The sequence below is a fragment of the Nipponia nippon genome, unplaced genomic scaffold (assembly GCF_047370975.1).
Source record: "Nipponia nippon isolate SJK-2023a ecotype South Korea unplaced genomic scaffold, ASM4737097v1 scaffold_43, whole genome shotgun sequence".
NCBI lineage: Eukaryota > Metazoa > Chordata > Aves > Pelecaniformes > Threskiornithidae > Nipponia > Nipponia nippon.
Window position 1 is genome coordinate 150,172 of NW_028262362.1, and position 19,502 is coordinate 169,673.

General features: G+C 59.6%; 1 protein-coding gene across 1 annotated transcript in view; it reads right to left on the minus strand.

Moving 5' to 3' along the window:
• Positions 1–19,502, minus strand: part of LOC148052830 (centrosomal protein of 164 kDa-like) — a 42,510-nt gene that overhangs the window by 20,229 nt on the left and 2,779 nt on the right. Inside the window, exons 3-14 of the mRNA XM_087778254.1 lie at positions 19,014–19,142; positions 17,702–17,795; positions 17,217–17,328; positions 16,831–17,038; positions 12,954–13,112; positions 11,958–12,086; positions 11,375–11,452; positions 8,677–8,760; positions 8,145–8,228; positions 6,075–6,160; positions 4,299–4,451; positions 3,383–3,598 (exon numbers count right to left, since the gene is read on the minus strand). Coding sequence (XP_087634380.1) covers positions 3,383–3,598; positions 4,299–4,451; positions 6,075–6,160; positions 8,145–8,228; positions 8,677–8,760; positions 11,375–11,452; positions 11,958–12,086; positions 12,954–13,112; positions 16,831–17,038; positions 17,217–17,328; positions 17,702–17,795; positions 19,014–19,142 — 1,532 coding nt within the window. The remainder of the gene's footprint in view (positions 1–3,382; positions 3,599–4,298; positions 4,452–6,074; positions 6,161–8,144; positions 8,229–8,676; positions 8,761–11,374; positions 11,453–11,957; positions 12,087–12,953; positions 13,113–16,830; positions 17,039–17,216; positions 17,329–17,701; positions 17,796–19,013; positions 19,143–19,502) is intronic.

The following is a 19,502-nucleotide window of genomic DNA, read 5'->3' on the forward strand; positions in this document are numbered from 1 at the left end:
TCTGCTCCGCTCGCTGCAAGTCGTCACGCAGCCGAGCCTCCTTGCTCCTCTGTGCCTCTGCTATCTGGGTCTGCAGGCTGGAAATGACCTGCCATGAAAGCCGCCCACGGAGACTTGTCACCCTTCTGACAAGATCCATTTAGGGCCCTCCTACAGAGAGCAAGCACCGCGGCAAGGACCAGCGCGTGCAGCCTCACCGCCCCCGGGACTTGGAGCACGTCCAAATGCTGAGCCAGACCAGGCCCGCATTTAGGAAGCGGGAAAAATTTACTGATGCTCTCCACACCTTTGATGGCAGCGTGGGGGAGCAAAACAACCAGTTTACTTTCTGAGGACACCACGTTTTACCTTACGATGCTTCTCTTCTGCTGCGGATTTCACCTGCTGGAGTTCATTGCAACCAAGCTCCAGCTCTTCTGCTGCCTACGGGAACAGGAGCAAGACAGGCTGCTGGAAAAACTCCTATTTGTGGGGACGTGCTGCGCAAGACGCATTTGCAATTAGCACCCTCTCCGTCACCATCAAAAAAGCGCACGGTAACCCCCTTTCAGGCCGGACTGTACACGAGGTGCCTTCACTCTCGCTGAGCTTTCCCTCCCGAGCGGGAGGGTGCTTCTCCCTCCCTCCTCCGCAGATCTCAGCCGCGCTGGGCTGGACGGACTACAGACCGCCTCCGTGCAGGAACCCCCCAAGCTCTCCGGAGGACTACAGCGGCAGCCGAAGCGGTAGTCCGAGCGGATAAAATGGCTCCTCGGCTCAGCTCGGCAGAGACACGCGGCGATCCTTCTTTCTTCGTCAGATGCAATGTGGCCATTGAAGTAAGTGCTATTTAATCACCATGGTAATAAAAATTGGGAGGAGTACTCCTCCCCACCTCCGCTCACGCCTCTAACAGCATGCCTAACATCTTTCCTTTAGGTTTCAAGGCAGCCGTTATTAAAGCTTGTGCGTGCAGGCGTTGTTTAACCTCAACACTTGAGCGGTCGCGACGCCAGCCAGGTCAGCACGGTGAACAGCACGGCTCTGACCCTAGCTGGCAATAAACACCTCACCTTTCTTCTTTTCCCTGTCTAATCTCTCCTTGAGCTCACGCAGGACTTGCTCCTTCTCTTGTTCCAGCCCCACCATCTCCTTCTGCCGAGCTTCCTCCATTTCCAGCTTCATTTTCTCCAAAGCGAGCTGGTGCTGCTTCTCCAGGCTCTCCTTCTCCATCACCTGCAGGGACTCCCACTCTTCTCTTAGTTTCTGCAGCGCGACCTCTTGCTCTGCCCTGCCGGGTTTGCGACAAGAACAGACAGAGGCAAGTCAGGATTCGGTCCTTTACCGCCGGCCTCCGTTTCGGAACCAGAGCTGACAGAAGACACAGCTAGAGGACAGGACACGCAAGCCAGAAGGAACCAGGAACCACAGCACACAGATCCACAAGCGCGGATCCAAAGCTCAGGCCTTGGAAATAAACAGCAAAGCAGTCGGGTGCAGACATATCCGTCAGCTAAGAAAAAAAAGAGAGGAAAATAGAAGTTTGCCAGCGGCTGCCTTTTCTGCCTCCTCCGGCGGTTTTAACAGGCCTTAACCGCCGTTAGACGGAGACGTCCGCTCAAGGCAAGCCACGCTGCCGAGCGCGGCCGTCCTTGCAGATGCCACCTCTTTCATTTCCAGGGCCCCAGGGCTGCGCCTGGTCCAACATTACAGCAGCACCTCTCTCAGGGCACTTCTGCACCGTACGTCTACTTAGCAAAACTGGATCAGCTCCCAGGCGGCAATAAGGTCCCTCCGTTTTACCTCCTTTCGACACGCGGCTCCCCGGCACGTGCAGCGTCACGGCTGGGGCCTCGCGCTCACGGCCGAGGCAGGCGACCGGCCACGGGAGGCTCGGGCGGGCTAGCACCTCCGCTTTGAGCGGCTGCCGGTGGCATGCAAGGCGCTTCCCTCCCAGACCAGCAGAGTTTGGGTCCCCAGGGATGGCAGCAAAAAACTTGTCACCTTATCTTCTCCTTCTCTGCCTCCATCTCCGAGGCGATTCTGGCTCGCAGCTTTGAGAGTCTCTCAGTTTCTTCCTTTCTGACACGCAGCTCTTCCCTCCTCAGAAGCCTTTGCCAAATCTTCTTTTAGAGTCCTGAGAGATGAGCAGCTGGGGAAAAAAAAAAAAAAAAGAAAAAAAGAAAAAAAAAAAGAGGTTCAGGAGGCTTTAATGTCTTCCAACCACCTCCCCAAGGCCTATAGATCAGCCGCTGCTCCCACTCGCTCTGCCCGCCCAGGCGACGCGTTGCCAGGGCTCCAGACCATTCATTCTCTTCCCCACCTTCCGAACCTGGCTGCTGGCACGGGAGACGCAGCCCCCAAGCACCAAACTTCCGTGGCAGGCTTTTAAAATGCACTCTATCATCAGAGGTGGCACTTGGGGTTTTTTCCCAGGTAAATGAAATCAGCTCCTATTAAATGAAAGCCACGGGGCCCGGATGCTTTACTGCATCTGTAAGCTTCCTATTTCTATGAGACACCCTTTCTGCTACTGCTTTAGTACCGCATAGACCTTTTTCCCTTTCTGTGTCTTCCCTCGCACCCAAGTCAGCATTCCCGTGACATTTCATGCCAAGATACTGTTTCTGGCTGGCTCGGCCTGCTAAGAACATAAGTATCAAGGCCACCTGAAATAAAAGACAAGCCTTGAGAGAAGAATCCCCCCAGGGAGAGGACACGGCTCCCAGTGCCGTTCTGCTCCCTGCGTTGCTACGAGACCCGCGTGCACTGGCTGGCTTTCACGCAGGCATCCGTGCCCCGTTCCTTCAAGTCTCGTTTGGAAGCGCCTCTGTAAAACGTACCGCGCCAGAGGTTCAGGCAGCTCCTCTGGGGTAACCTCACCTCCTCTAAGGCTCCCATTGCCAGTCCCGTTACCAGCATTTCACCCAGGATTTGAACGCCTGCCGGGCGGCAAAGCTCCACGCGCCCAGCTGGGAGCTCTTCCCAGGTTAACCGTAAGAGGCAGGCTCAGAGCTCTGAAAGCTGCACGTGTATGGCATCAGAGCTCCTCTTGCAGGACAGGGGAAGATGCTCTCTTGCCTGCGCTGGAGAGCGCTTTCCTGCGGCAGACCGTGCTCTCCACGCATCTGCCTTGAGCATTTGCGGCGCCGACAGCAGACCCCTGCTCATTTCAAGGTGCGCAGACCCTCGCGCGCAGGGCTGTCCGTGCCGGGCAGGGAGCCCCGCGCTCCTCCTCCCCAAAAGCCTCGTTCTTGCCTCCTTCGCCCACAACTCCGCAAAGCAGCCCCGCTGCCAGGGTGGTGGCCCATACCGGCACAAGCCTGCAGCCGCCGGCAACGAAAGCGCAGCTAGGAAAGGCTCGTAGGAGAAAGCGGGGAGGTGGAGTAAAAGAGGAACGTACCTGAGGGATATTTCTTTCTGCTGATGAAGCTTCTGAGCTTCCTCCTCCTCCTGCTGCCTCATCTCCTCCCGGAATTGCCGAATTTTCTCCTTTGCTTGCAATAAACGCATTTTCTCTCGCTCCAGCTCCAGCTCCAGCTCCTCGACTATTCCCTCCAGGGATTCTTCACTAGGCTGGTTCAAGGACTGCCCGTGTTTGATTTCCTTCTTGCGGCGCCTGCCGAAAAGAGAAAGCTCCTTTAGGCAAAAGGGTGACAGAAAACCGAGTAACACGAAAGGAACAGCCACATCCCCCCACGCAGTATCGACTCCAAACCCAAAACCTCAGAGCCACCTACGGCAGAAGCTTCACCGTCGGCAAAGGGAAGGGACGAGCAGAAGCCCCACCAGCCATCAGACCATCAGTTTAGCACAGCAACAGGCCGCAGGCTTTTGCGGGGAACCTGGGCTCGACCGTCCTGCGCTCTGACCTTAGTCTCTCAAAGCGACCCACGTTCCCAGCGACCGTAAGAGCGGGGTGAGGTGCTGGGGTTTTGTTGCTCCCCCGCAACCTCGGCACCGCTCAGCGAGCCAAGGCAGGAGGCTGCGCGAAAGCGTTTGCCAAAGGAGGACGAACGCTTGCAGCCTCGTTGGCGACGCTGGCAAGGAGGAGGCTTTCCCAGGCACAGAGCAGACCGCTCTGTCTCCGTACCACGGAGTCCTGCGCCACAGCCCCCAGGGCTGAGCCGCCTTCGCGCGCTCCCCAGCGCAGACCGTTCACACAGCTGCTCCGATTTGCGCAGGGAGGGAGACGTTCGCGCTCTGCTGTGCCCACCAGACCGCATCTCCTGGCATGCTGACTTCAGACACCACGAAGGGCAACAAAAGGACAAGAGCTGTTACGCTTACAACACCGGGGACTTAACTGAAGCCCTTACGCCTTCCGTGGGGCAGCGAGCTCCTCCAGACTGCTGGGGCTACCCAGCGACCCCTCCTCCGCCTCCCGGGCCACAGCCTCCTCCTCCCGACTGGCATTTTCTAAAGCAAAACACTTCTCTTCTGACGTTTCCCAAGCACTTTGCTCCCTCGCGCTTTGCGGCGCAGAAGAGGCAACAGAAGACCGGATTAGCACAGATCAGATGCTAGCGGCTGCCGCAGGTAGACAAGGCGGAGGGAAGAGGGGACGGGCAGGCGGCGCGGACGGGCACCGAGCCATGCCTGCCAACGGGACCCCTTTGGCCACCGCGGGGCTGCCAAAGGCACCGCAAAGCTCCAAACCGTCCCCACCGCCTCGAGGCCTGCCGGGCTAACAGGCAGCCGCGGCTCTCATGGCTGTCGGTCTCAGAATGCCGAACCCCCTGCCCTGGATTAGCCCCCTCTCTTTCCGAGTCCTTGGAGCATCTCCCCAAGACAAGTCAGCCCCGCGAGCAGTACTCTCGCTGTTGTCCGAGTTACAGACGGGAACATTGGCAGGCATGTTTACACCTCCAGTCCTACTTCATCTCAGGATAACAGAGCAGAGAGGCAACAAAGCAAGCACGAGCCAGCTTTACAGGCCGAGAGAAAGAGAGGCTGCACAGCTGGGAAGCAGGTACCAAGCGATAAGGAGACAGCTCCTGCGGGCAGAGCACGTTTTCGGGGACCTTCCCGCGAACAGCTCCTCTACGAACAAGGCTGCAGATCCCAAGGGCGTGCAGCCAGTCGTTAAGATGGACTGCAGCTTCTTCTGTTCACAAGTTTTCCTGGCACGGGTAACAGCTCCTCGGTTCCCGGCGCCCCAGAGGATGTGTAACTCTGCGCGGAGGCTAAGAGTTTTGACACGATTCATCTATAAACGCCACACGCTGCAGCTCTCGGAGAGGGAGGGAGGGGCTCGAGGGAGCACGGAGCTCACGGCTCAGCACAGCATTTCAACTGTTTTAAACGAGTGGCCACAAACAGGCTGAAAAGAGCTCCCCAGACAGCCTAACTAAGGGCCTGGAACCAGCGTTGCTCTCGGCGTAACAGCCAGCGCGCTCGAGCGAGTCGTCCGTGTACCAGGACGTAAAATAGCTTAATGCTCACAGCTGGTCAAGCAGTGACTTGCTCTGGGCCACCTCTGTGGAAGGAAGAGGACGACAACCGTTCACACTGCAGCTGGACCCTCCTGCCAGCAGCGACAGGCACCGGGCTGGCCCTGGGAGCCTTCAGCTGCAGGCTCTGCCCAGCGGAGAGCCGGCAGCCCAGCAGGACCAGCGCCGGCCGAGACGGGGGCTGCCTCAGAACCAGAAAGGTCTCTCGTCGGGCAGCCGCCCGCGGCCAAGTCTTCCACGGTTCAACGCCGCAGGGCACAAGACACAAGGTTAACAGGTTCAGAGCATCCCGGCAGGAGCGTGACTTTCAGAGCCTTAGAGAAAAGCCAGAGAGCTGTAAGGGAAACAGAAGCCAGCTCCACATCTGGGGCAGTCTCGAGGAAACGAAAGGCAGGCGGATTTGCTGCCTACCCAGCCAGAAGCCGAAACAAAGCTGCAATCCGCTGCGACAGTCCCGAGGAGGTGGCAGGAGGAGCGAGAGGGAGAGACCCCGCGAGAAGCGGCAGCGTCTCAGGGCGTTCTACGGGGACGCCTGCACGGGTTACAGGGAGCAGAGCAGAGCAGGGGCAGACAAGACGGGAAAGCCACCCGGAGCTAGAGCTGGCTACACCTCCTCTCTTGCTCTGGCTGTTTGTACCATACCTCTCAGCAGCTTTTCTTCTTTGGCTTTGCTCTTCCTCTATACTGGCTTCGCTTTGCTCTTCTTCCTCTTCTCCCAGCTCCCGGGCCTGCAGGTAAAAGCAAACAGCGTGGAGTTTGCTGGCTCCTTCGCCATCGAAGCCTCTCAGGACCCGGCGGCGGTTCTGCTAAGGGCAGCGCCGCTCTGGTCCAGCCCATCGGCGCCGAGCAAGCAGCGCCCGCGGGCTGCTGCGGAGCGCCCAGCCGAAGGGGCCAGCCTCCTCTCCCGCAGGCAGCCACGGGTCTCAGCGCGTCGCGGGAGCGGTTCCAGCAGCGCAGCCGAGAGGCCGGGGAGCTCGGCTCTCCGGGCTGCGCTGGGTTACGGGCTGGGGCTCGCGTTTTCAAGGCGGAAGATGAACTCCCTGCCGGCACTCTAGACACAGGCTGGGTTTTTTCCCTGAGGATCGTCTTGGACACGTGAGTAACACTAAACGCCCTGAAAAGCGTGGGACGACAAAAAAAAAATCTCCTAAACCAAACAGGAACGTCACACGCACGGAAGCGTGCCGGGGCCATAAAGCGATAGATGTATTGGCCGCGACCGGAACGGCACAGGACTCAGTCCTGCCCGGCACCCCGGACCTCGGGCAGATCGCGACGAGCGGCGCGCGCGCGCAGTCGCACCTCCCCAGGGATTTCTGACCGCTCGCTCCGGAACACGTCGGGTGCCGCCAAGGAAGCCAGCCCCCTCGGGAACGCACCCTGAGCCACTACGGTTGGCTTACTTATGACGTAGTAAATACTTGAAATACAAACAGCAAATATTCGGATACGAACTAGCCAGCTGCTCCTTCTCCCACCTGCCAGCTCCGGGCACCTCCGTCCCCGCAGCAGGCGCACGCAAGCGCGCACCGCGCCGTTCGCCTGGGGAGGGGAAGAGCTTCCTCCTCGAGCTGCCGGCCCCGGCTGACCGAGCCGTAAGGGCTCGCCCTCCCTGCGGAGGCTTCTGGCCCCCAGAAGAGCGGCCCGTCGGGACGCTCTTGGGGACCACAGCAACAGCAGGTGGGCTCAGCCCGCGCCACGCGGGAGAGTACCGTGGAGCAGGGTCAAAATAAGGCAGGATTAAACCAGCAGTAATTTCTGCAAGCGTCCAGCGGAGCAAAGAGCAGAAGGATTCCCTGCAAGCGCTGTCACCTTCCGTCACATCAGCCTGGTCAGAGCTCGCCCAGGCGGCTCCCCCTCCCAGCCTCCCTCCTGCCCCCTGGAAAACGATGACTTCAGTTCTCCAGAACCGAGGAGCTCGGCAAACGTCTCCTGGCTCAAAACAGGCTCTGTAACTGCTGCCTGCGAAAGGAGAGAAGCCAGGCAAATGGAGAATGAGAGCTCCCTGGGAACGGGGATAACCAGGCCCCGGGGAACGCTGCTGAGCCCAGGCACGGGCCAGCGCTGCTCTCCTGCCCAGCGCCCCTTCCCGGGAGGGCGGCCCCTCGCCAGGAACCGCGGGCTGCGGGAACCTCTGGGCACATTCGAGGAGGCGAAGACGGCACCTGCCCGCGGGGACCGAGGGCTGGTTTTAAGCCTTGCCTGTGAAATTACCGCCCCTCCTGCTGCCTCAGCATCCCCAGCAGTCCCAGTACCGCAAACAGCCTAGCGTGCCGTCCTGCCCAGACGCCCGGCTGCACGCCACCCAGGAAGTCTCGCACGCCCGCAATACAAAGCCGGTCTTGCGGCCACAGGAGAGCAGGATGACAGCTCGCAGGCCGTCTCCTCCCCCTGCACAGCGCCGTGCCCAAGGGACCTCAGCAGGAGGATCTCCACGACCTCCAGCACGCACCAGCTTAGATGCGCCCCTCGCAAGCCGCCTCTGCTAAAGGGTGCGTCGCTTGCGCAGCTACCTGCGCCGCCTCCGCGGAGAAAACAAGAGCGCTGCTCTAATCCCTGCCCTGCCGCAGGCAGGGCGCTGAACGCGCCGCTTCTGCTTGCCTCTGCAAAGCCGTTCTGCCGACACCACCGTCCTGCCATTAGTACGCCACAATACAGTATTCTACCCCGGCTATTCACAGCTCCGTCCCTGAGCACATATACAGCACTTACCTTGCACGTGGGGCGGTCCAGAACAGGAGACAGAACCCCCGCGTCCAGTACCTGCTCCAAAAGCCGACTCTGGAAAGCCAGGTCCTAAAGAAGGAAGCAGAAAAGGATCCGTGTCTGATGAGCACGCACGGGTTTTACCCGAGATCCTGACAGGTTAGGCCAAAATCCTGACACGGCTGGGCCTCCACGCTCACCGCCCTGCTGACAGCCAGCCTTCTGCAGCACTGGGCATCTGAACATCAGAACGGTTTACAGGACACGGGAGATGGCTACACAAAGACTCGGCCCCACGTCCAAGCAGAGGTCCTGTCCGTACTGCAGGCAGGCAGACGGACGGACGGACGGCTCTGTTGGCGGCTTGAGCAGCAGCAGCGAGTGGGGCCGGCCCGTGCCACAGCCGTAAGGTCACCGCTTCGCAGCCGAGGAGCGGGGCAGGCGGACTGCACGAGGTGGGGACAGCATTACCCGGCTGCACGTTCCCAGAGGAACGCGAAGCCCACGGACAGGGGACAAGGAGCTTCCAGTGACTCACCATCGGCTGCAGCAGCTCCCGGTCCGAGCGGTTGGAAACTTGCAAGTCCTCCCCACCGCCGCTGCTCTCCGATGCCTTTGAAAGCTGAAAGGAGACGTGCGTTACAGCCCGTACGTGCCTCACCCCCGCAGCTTCACCTAGGCCTTTCCAGCGAGGTGACAACTGATCTTGGGAAGACAAATCTGGCCGCTCTAACGCAGGGAAGAAAAGGCGATTGAATATCCCAGGAAAAACACTAAGGGTGTGACCCCGAGACAAGCACAAAAACGCCACTTCACAGAGACAAAGCGCAGAGATGGAGATGGGACTGGGGAGGGCAGAGAAGCGCTCTTCAAACATCCCTGCTAACGGGCACTTGCTCACTGTCCTCTGCTCCTTCCGCGTGGACCTCTGCACCACAACCCCATGCACCCACGTACCCGGCAATACTGGGCACACAAAAAGACTGCTCTCCCGGCAAGTTTACCTCAGTTACTAGAACATCCCAGAATAATTTCTTTAGCTGGCAGAACCCTATTTCAGGGACTGATACAGACAAAACGTTTGTTAACGCTACCCGTTAACGAGTGCCGTGGCTCGCTACGGCCGTTCCCAGCCACGCTCTCCCGTGAACACAGCGGCCGTTCCTCCCCTGTCACCGGCCACCCCTGCGCTGGTGTTTCACGGAGGTCTTTGTTTCCTGGGAACCAGCGGCACGGCTTCCCGCGCATACATCTCCGCGGTAACGCACAAGTGTGTCGCGCAACCTTTATTTACAGGGACGGCTCCCTTTCACACGTCTCCATCTGGTGAAGAAGCCTCGCGTGGTGACTTCCCACCACACGAAGGACCCCCTTGGCTCCCGGTGTTTACCCGGAGCTGCGCCTGTACAGAAGGCAGAGCACGAAACCTCCCGAGCTCAAGCGCTGCGGCGGGGGATCGCTTCTGCTGCCGTGGGACCCTCTCCCCAGGCACCCAGAGGCGCTTCCAGACCTGTTCCTCCTCGTGCCCCCTCCAGCAGCGTCCCAAAGCCCTTCTGCATTTTAGAGCAGAGTCTCACGAGTCTGCGGCAGCTATTCCACCACAGGGATTCAGAAGGCAAGAGAGCCGGGCTCAGGCCAGAGCGAACCCCACCGGCAGCCAGGCAAACCAGGCTGCCCAGAAGAGGCCCTCTCTCCCAGAGCACGCTCCACATAGACCTCACGCCTCGAGGAGTTCTCCGGCGCCTGACGGGGGTTCGTTTTCAGTGCCTTCTCCCCACTTAACTCCAGAAAAGCCCACTGAGGGGGCAGCATTTCTTTCCGTCTCTCCTCCCTCTCTCCCAGAGCCTCCCGCCACCTGCAACACAGCCTCCGCTCTCGCCCAGCGTCCTCGCGTCTCCGCAGGTCACTACAACCACACGCTGCTTTTCTTTGAACGCAGGTATTCGACCCCGACCCACGGGCTACGCGAAGCCGGTTTTTTCGTCGCTTCACCCCATCGCTGCTCAGATTTCCTCCCCTGCAGGGCTCGCTACGCAAACCCTTCCCTCCCCTCCCTTTTGCAAGGAAGCCGGAGAAGGGCTTGGGCTGCGGCTCGCTCGCAGGAACGCTTTGCTGCTGCCATCTCACGGCGCTACAAGCGAATTCTATTTTCCAGCGGGGCACTAATACGTTGTCAGGACTAAGATATTGCCCACGAGGGTTAACGGAGCCTGGCTGCTGGCCGGCAATTGCCGGTTCATAATAGATTCCTGAAGCCCTGCCGCGGCACCGAAGTGCCAAGAGAGCTCTTTGTGGCTGGACACGTTAACCTTTCGGTGACGAACTGGACCCTGACAGACGGCTCGCCGTTTGGAGAGGAGAGAGGCAGGCCTTTCTTTTTCACCTCTGCTTTCGCATAAGCCTTGGCAGTTTCTGCCCAGCACCGCGAGTGGGTTCTCCGGCAAAGCCCTTTACAGCTTAATTGTCATATGCTGCGAAGAGCATAAAGGAAATACCATAAAACGCTTTAAAAGAAATTAATTTGCCTTTCAGGTACCGGAACAGAGTTTTCAAAGCGGCGAGGAAGGATTAACGTCAGCGCAAACAGTCGGGCCAAGCCACCAGAGCCGCTCGCGACGCGCTTCCCATTGCGCCCTTGTCATCTTCAGCCGGATCGCGGCTAAGAGAGCGCAGGCAGAGCGCGCGCCCGTGGGGAAAGCGGAACGCCTGCGTACCGCACTCATTGCTGGCGCTCCGTCTGAGCCGTGGAATTCATCAGCAGCGCAAAGAGAACAGGTTTTAGGTTGCCACGGAGAAGCGGCCACGCGCGGGCCACGTGGAAGCTTCTGAGATTCTCGCGGGACCGAGCGACAGCGCGAGAATGGCGTTGCCAGAGTACGTTCCCAGCTTATCCATCGCACCTATGTGGCTCTAAGTCCCGCTCTTTCTTCGTTCGGCAAGAAACAAAGCCCCACGCTGTGCAAAGACGCCGTCCCCTCCAGTCCCATCTCCCAGACGGCAAGCATTCTCCTTCAAGCCCAAACCCGCCTTCGACGCCCACGCCGGTGTCCCCTGCGGACTGCACCTGGCTCCTCGTACGCCCCCTCACCCCCCAGCCCTGCCCCGGGTTGTGCCTGCCCATAAACGAGAGGCGAAACCTCGGGCCCCCCTCCTGCGCCCTCGCCCCCCAGCCCAGGCGCTGCCTGGGCGGCGCCGCGGCTCCTCTCCTGCCCGCCCCACATCGCCCACGTTCCTACCTCAGTGTCCGAGATGCCTCCCAGGGCGCCGACGTCCACGTGCAGGTTTTTGAACAGTCTTGCTGTCCCACGGAGACTCTAAGGGTATTAAAAACGAGATGGCCAACACTGAGTTCCCTCTGCAACCCCCCAGGCTACGCAGGAGGAACTGGGGGTTCCTGATCAGCGAAGTACGGCAGCAGAGCCGTAGCAGCACGCCAAGGCAATACGCCTACGGCCAGTTCACAGGACCGCGCAACGCTTTGGGACGGAAGGGACCATCTGGTCCAGCCCCCCTGCAATGGGCAGGGACACCTTCAACCCCATCAGCTTGCTCAGAGCCCCATCCAGCCTGGCATCTATTCCTTTCAGAAATACATGGTGGCAGATCCTGGTTCACAGGGAGCACAAGGAGAAAACAGGGTTAGACGCTTTTTGGTGCCCAAACAGCACCCAGGGGAAGTTCAGCACAAACGGAGGCCCAGAGTCAAACGGCACAGCCACGGTCAATCAGCTGCTCCCGGGGAGCGGCGCAGCTTTTCACTCCGAGGCCTCACGCGCTACGGTCACCGACAGGCGTTGAGAGCCAAGGCGCGCAAACTACCTCGTCCTCGCTTGCCTCCTCTTCGTTTCTCCCTTTATCTACGGCCGCTGTGTTCAGGGAACTCTTCTCTTCACAGACCAAGCCCAGCAACTTCTTGGTCTGGCTGGTGGGCTTACAGCTCTCTGCAGGCTGCGAAGACAAAAAGAAAGGGAGGTGAGAGGACAGCCGAGGAGAAAGGGGAGATGCAAACCCACCGCGACGCCGGCCGGCAGCGGGGTTACGCCGCTGCCCTCGCTCTGCTGGAGCCACGTCCAGTCGGGAGGCGACGCGTTCTTTACCAGGCCAGGCTTTCCTTACGCCAGAGGGGCTCCTGTCCCATAGGAGCACGTCTGCAAAACCCGCCTGCGCCTCAAAACGCTGCTTCGTAATAAAACAAAATGTCTGAAGTCCCCAGGCTTCCCTCAGCGAGGGGAACACCTTCAGCCGAGGTGCCGAGCTGTAACGTTTCCCACACCTATTGTTTTGTTTTCCTTTAAAAGATCACATTGTTACCAGTCGACTGGTTGGTTGGTTGGTTGGTTGGTTGACCCAAAGGTCACTTTCTATAAACGATCACGCGACAGGATTGCAAGTCTTACGTTCATCCAGAAAACTCTTCTGTACATTTGCTTATTCTCAGCCAAGAGTTGAGCGAAGCTATTATTTAGTAGATTACGTTACCTGTACCATATGCTTCATTGGGACACAAATTAAGGCTCTACAAAAAAACTGAACTTAACGGACTTTTTTCCCCCAACAGTAATTGAAACAATTCTGTCTTTAAATCTGCTAAACGTAGCAGAAGAAAGCTCACCACAAATTTAGCACTGGGGTCCCTAGAAACAGCAAAAGAAACAAAAAACAGAGTAGGGAAGTGGCTTTTCAACAGACAAAAGTATCCCAAAACCGACGAGAGGTCACAAATACTGTCATTTAAGCTTCGAAGCGCCGCCACGCCTGCGACCTCGTGCAGAGCGCGCTTTCCAGGGCCCGCTCCCCGAGAAGCTGCGGCCTTACCCGCGTTCCTCCTCTGGCCGCGAGGCTGGAGTCCGCCGAGCTGCCCGCGTCCGAGTTGAGGGAGGCGCGGAGGCCGCCGGCCGGGGAGGCCGCGAGGCCACGCAGCGGAGCGAGGTTCCCCAGGGGCGCCTGGACGGGTGCCAGCAGGGTGCCTGCGGACTGGAGCGTGCAGAAGGGACTCGCTGACAGGAGAGCACAGGCGCACGGGCTTACGCTCCTGACTTCAGAAAGGGAGAAACCGCTCCCCCGGGCGAACGCTGTCTGCTGACGCTGAACCCACCACCGCTGAAGAACTGCCTGTGAGACCCCGCGCCCAGCAGTCCCACCCACGAGATGCATAAGGAACAGCGGTTTGATTTACTCGCGCGTTTCGTCCTCCAAAGACCCATCTGAATACAGCGATTCACTCGACAGCAGCGAGGCGATTCGGAAAATCCGCGGGCATCACCCCAAAACCAAAGCGAGGGCAGGACGGCCGCCACGGGAGCCGACGCAGCTGCGCGTACCCCCTCGCAGCACCCTCTGGGAGGGCTCTTACCAACTCGCACCCCAGGCAAACCGGGCAGCTTCGCCTCCGTTTGCCCTGCGACTCCGCACGGCGTGAAACCGTGAAGCAGAAACCACTCCGATGGCAAGGAGCCTCCTACTCTCCACAAGCTGCAACTACCGCCTCCTCGCAGACCGAAACCCAGGCTGCTTCCTCACCTTGCACCAGCAGAAAAGGCACGAGCAGTGCAAAGCAGCTCTGCTGCAGCAGTAAGGGGCTCCTGGACACACCTCTCCCTTTCAAAGCGCAGCAAGAGCCCCGGGAGCCCTCCAGCACCCCCACCTCTGCGCGACGCACGCCCGACATCGCCAGTTATCCTCACCCAGCAACGGGGTCCTTCTGTTGGGCTTCGCGGAACTGCCCGCCCCAGCAGCCTCGCCCTGCCGCACACCGCACAGCTTACGCTAGAAGCACACCTACGCCAGGATTTTTTTCGTAGCGTGCCAGCACGGCCGCGGGCTGTTGCTTCAGCGGCGCACGCGTGCGTTCAGAAATCACAGCTCCTGCACTCTGCGCCCATACGAGATTACAGACTGCAAACAGAGTTAATTCACCCGCACGCCGAGGGATGGGGAGAGGGAGCCGATATACGCCGATCCTCCTTCCGCCAAGTCAGCGCCACAGCAACGGCAACAGAAGAAATCACACCTTCTGGGCTTGACTAATTATTTTCTATAGATGGCCATCAACTACACGTACGGAGCAGAGGGTGTGAGCTGTCCTTCAGCAAAGATAAACTCACTTCCACCGGGCTGATTACAACCTTCAGGATAACCCGCAGTTTATCTGGTATTTATAGTCCGAGTCCCTATCAGCTAACCGGGCGCCACCCCGCGCTGGTCATTAGAAACCCGAGCTAGCCATTTGGCGGAGCCGCAGCGGGCCGCCAGCAGCAGCAGAGCAAAGCGGTTCATTAACATCACACACGGCGACCTTTCCGTTCATTTTTTTCTTCAGAACGGGAGAGTGGCTAAGTTTGATTAAATTGAAGCAATTACTCATGGACAAAGACAAAACGGCCTGGAACGTTCTTCCCAGGGAAGGGCAGGATCCTGCGATAGGCAACAGGGGGAAAAAGTTTGGGCAAAACAGAGCAAAAGGGTCCAGCTATTCCCAGAGGGAGCAGCGTGGGTTTGTGAAAGGCAGGTCCTGCTTGACTGACCTGGTCTCCTACGACAAGGTGGCCCGCTCAGTGGAGGAGGGAAAGGCTGCGGGTGCCGTCTGCCTGCACTTTAGTAAAGCCTTTGGCACCCTTTCCCACAGCATTCTCCTGGAGAAACTGGCTGCTCCCAGCTTGGACGGGCGTACTCTTTGCTGGGTAAGAAACCGGCTGGATGGCCAAGCCCAGAGAGTGGCGGTGAATGGAGTTAAACCCAGTTGGTGGGCGGTCACCAGGGGTGGTCCCCAGGGCCGAGTACTGGGGCCCATTCTGTTTAATATCTTTATCAATGACCTGGACGAGGGGATGGAGGGCACCCTCAGTCAGTTTGCAGGGGACACCCAGTCGGGCGGGAGCGTCGATCTGCCGGAGGGCAGGGAGGCCCTGCAGAGGGCCCTGGCCAGGCTGGGGCGATGGGCCCAGGCCACGGGGTGAGGGGCAGCAAGGCTCAGGGCCGGGTCCTGCACTGGGGGCACAGCAACCCCAGGCACCGCTGCAGGCGTGGGGAGGAGCGGCTGGGAGCTGCCCGGCGGGAAAGGGCCTGGGGGCGCTGGTCGACAGCCGCTGAACATGAGCCAGCAGCGTGCCCAGGCGGCCAAGAGGGCCAGTGGCATCCTGGCTTGTGTCAGGAACGGCGTGGCCAGCAGGAGCAGGGCAGGGATGGTGCCCCTGTGCTGGGCACTGGGGAGGCCGCCCCTCGAATGCCGTGCTCAGCGCTGGGCCCCTCACCCCAAGGCGGCCATGGAGGGGCTGGAGCGTGGCCAGAGCAGGGCAGCGAGGCTGGGGCAGGGGCTGGAGCACAAGGCTTCAGAGCTTCTCTGGGCACCCTGTGCCAGTGCCTCACCACCCTCACAGTAAAGAATTTCTTCTTATATATAATCTAAATCTGCCCTCTTTCAGTTTACAGCCATTACCCCCTGTCCCGTCATGGCATGCCCTCGGAAAAAGCCCCTCTCCAGCCTTCTTGCAGGCCCCCTTCGGGCACCGGGAGGCTGCTACAAGGTCCCCCCGCAGCCTTCTCTCCTCCAGGCTGAACCACCCCAACTCTCAGCCTGTCCTCACAGCAGAGGTGCTCCAGCCCCCGATCGCCTTCACCTCCTAAGACAACAACAGCAGCAGCCCAGGGACCAAACTGCGCTCAGACAAGTCGGTACTGCGCCCACCTGCCAACCAACGGCCTGCAGCCGCTGGGACTGCTCCTGCCCTCGTCTGGGAAAGCTCAAACACTTTTTCCCATTTTTCTTTCCTTTGAGAGGGAAGAGAGCCCCTTTCTCGAGGTACTGGCCACGGCGGCAGGAGAGCTGACCGCAACTTACGGTTTCTTATCACCTTAACCAACTCAATCACTCCGGGACTTGAGATTCAGCAAGCTAAATTAAGCTAAAAATAGCTGAATAAGCTATTCCCCCCCCAGTTTAGAGCGTGGGACCTCCAGGGAAAAGACTGACTTTGTAGCGTGCTTACTACACAGAGTCTCAGAGCCAAAACGAAGGATGATTTTGTATTTCACGTTGCCATCCCGCTTGAGTTACCGCCCATCACTTGGTTTTGGGTTCAGAAGGCACTTCGCGTCCTTGCAAAACTAAAACAAGGTGCGAGTTGTGCAGCGTTTGCCACGCAAGGAAGGCCTCGAACAAAGGCTCTTTCAAGCTACCTCCTGAGCTTTAGGAAAACCACTAAAACTAACGCCACATCTGCTTACGTGGCCTCCAGCAGGATGGTTTTGCCCATTTTCCCCTGAAAATTACCTTGGAAGCAAAACTTCACCCCTCAGGTCTCCAGAAACGCTTACAACGGAAGGGCCGTCACAAAGGACCTCATTCCCACCTGCTCCTTCACCTTCTCCTCTATTTTGCCCTAACTCCCTGCAGCTTCTCTGGTCTGGGCCATCTCCCCCCTCAGCTCTAGCATCGCAGGGCTGCGGCACCCCGCGCCAGGCGCGTCCTTCGAAAGCCAAGCTCGCCAGCTTCTGTGGGTTCGCGACCCCACTTCTGTGGGATTTTCATCCCACTCGCAACCTTACTGAACAGGATCCCTTGCCAGGGGGTCGCTGTTCCCATCCCGAAGCAGCAAGAGCACGGGGTCAGCCCCTAATTCACAGCCCCGCGTTCATCCTCCGCCCAGCCCGCTCCTCCTCCCCGGGAGCACTGCAAGCAGCAGAGCCTACTCACGGTGGGTTGCTTCAGCAACTGCTTCTCCTTCTTGTCTGCCTCCTCTTTCTTTTCTTTCTTCTTCTCTTTCTTTTTCAAGCTGCCGCGTGCCAGCAGCTTCTCTCGCTCCTGAACGACAAGCTCCCTGTAGCGATCGTCGCAGGGGTGGTCCCACGTGGACTGGCCGTTGGCAAAGTTGAAGTAATAGATATCGCCGGTGATATCCTGGCTGCGTGGCAAAAACAGCGTGAAGAGCGAGCCCGGTACTTCCCCGCCCGCAGGAAGCCCCCCTGTTGTGGCATTAGCCCCCCCGGCCAGCCGGTCCCCTGCCCACGCGGGCAGCCCAGAGCAGGGGAAGGGCAGGGAGGCCAGGAGCCTCCGAGGGCAGCTGCCGACAGAGCTCTCACCAGGGCTTCCACTCGGGTGGCAACGGGGCCACGATGCCTTCCCTGGCCAGCCAGATCAGCTCCGGCTCCTTCTCGGGGTCGATGCCGATCTCCCGTGCAAAGTCGTGGATTTCTAGGAAAACGGAAGAGGGACCTGTGGCGACGGTCTACACCGGGCACTACACAATAAAGGCAACCTCCTCGGCTAAAGCAACGGGCGCACGGGGAAACCCCGATCCCGAGAGGAAGCTGCTCAAAGCTGCTGAGACAGCCCTGGGTCAGCAAGCACGTCCTGCCAGGCCGGTAAAGCAGGGAGGAAGACTGGCAAACGGCATTTATCTTCGCAACCAGACAGCTAATTTTTCAGCTCCGCCTTCTACAAAATCCCATTTATCCTGCCCTCTCCCCCCACGCTCTCCCCGATTCCCGTTTTCTCAATACGCCCAGGAGCGGCTCGCGCGCTTGAATCCCTCGTCGCGGCTCCCGGGAGGCCAGGCATCGGTTACCTTGCTCGCTGGGAATGTACGTCTCGTCGTAGTCTTCTTCCAGGATGAGCTGGTCCCCGATGCGCACCATCGATCCCGCCATGGCTCCCGGCACCTGGCAGCACGGAGGAGTAAGGCAGATCACAACGATCGAACGCGCGCCGGCAGAAATAAAGCTTCCTCGTCGCCCGGCGCGTGGCAGAGCCCCGCGGGGTCCTCGGCACCGGGGCGGTGCAGGGGAGCCAGGGGCTGCCGAGGGCGGGTGCAGACGGGAAGGGCAAAGAGCGAAGGCGGCCAGAACTGATGGATTCTGGTCAAGGCGGGAGGACACGGCTCAAAGCGAACGAAGAGCGCAAAGAGAGGAGAAATGGCACGTTATTTCCACGCGCGTTTCCCCTGCTTCCCTACAAAGGGTAGAAGCTGCTGGAACTGGGTTTTGCTTCAGGCTTTGTTCATTTGGCAACGAGGAGATGGAGCCCACCTGCGCGCCGCTGGGATACACCTGCACAGCCAGCAGCCCTCCGCTCTGCGGTTCGGCACCCTCCCAAGGACGGAAAACACGCAAGAGGGCAGAGCTCTCCGCTCTGCTTACGGCGAAGCCGAATCAAAGCCCTTCCGCGCGCGCCGCGCGGGGGCCGCGGGAAGAGGGAGCGGAGCTGAAGCGGCACAGGAGTCACAATCGGAGCCCCCGGCTTTTAGGCTCCTGCAGAGGAGATGAGCGCTTGCTTTGGGGACTTTTTAAACAGGCCAAACATAAGGCGAAACGAGAAAGGGAGAAGACGTGTTTCCCAGAGCGCAGCCCAGCTTTTCGAGGGCAGTCCCTGGGCTGAACCCGCGCTGCCCAGGGACGAGGCAGCTTCCCGCCGCAGCCGGCTCGCCCCGGCCCCTCTCGCCTTCCCAGGGGACCTTTCGGAAGCTCTCAAAGGATCCTAATTCAACGTGTCCCACCTCCGGAGCTTCGCTATTTAGCTCAAAGACGGCGGGCGGCCCTGCGCAGCTGAGCCCTTACACCCCGTTCACCACGGGCTGAGGCAGGCGCAAGTCAGTTTCCCCAGCCCAGCCGCCCCCGCCGCGGCTCGGCACCGCCACCTTAGCCTCACGCAGGCCAGGTGGCCCAGCAGGCTCCCAGCACGAGGAGCGGCAGGAGCGGGGACAGGGCCTTCCCGTCCAGTCCCGCCGCGCAAACCCAGCGCAAGGACGAGCTCAGGCCAGCTTTCACCCCGAAACCCCCCAAATGCTCAACGCACGCCTCTGCTTTCCTCGTCAGCCTCACTCCGAGGCCTCACGCGCTACGGTCACCGACAGGCGTTGAGAGCCAAGGCGCGCAAACTACCTCGTCCTCGCTTGCCTCCTCTTCGTTTCTCCCTTTATCTACGGCCGCTGTGTTCAGGGAACTCTTCTCTTCACAGACCAAGCCCAGCAACTTCTTGGTCTGGCTGGTGGGCTTACAGCTCTCTGCAGGCTGCGAAGACAAAAAGAAAGGGAGGTGAGAGGACAGCCGAGGAGAAAGGGGAGATGCAAACCCACCGCGACGCCGGCCGGCAGCGGGGTTACGCCGCTGCCCTCGCTCTGCTGGAGCCACGTCCAGTCGGGAGGCGACGCGTTCTTTACCAGGCCAGGCTTTCCTTACGCCAGAGGGGCTCCTGTCCCATAGGAGCACGTCTGCAAAACCCGCCTGCGCCTCAAAACGCTGCTTCGTAATAAAACAAAATGTCTGAAGTCCCCAGGCTTCCCTCAGCGAGGGGAACACCTTCAGCCGAGGTGCCGAGCTGTAACGTTTCCCACACCTATTGTTTTGTTTTCCTTTAAAAGATCACATTGT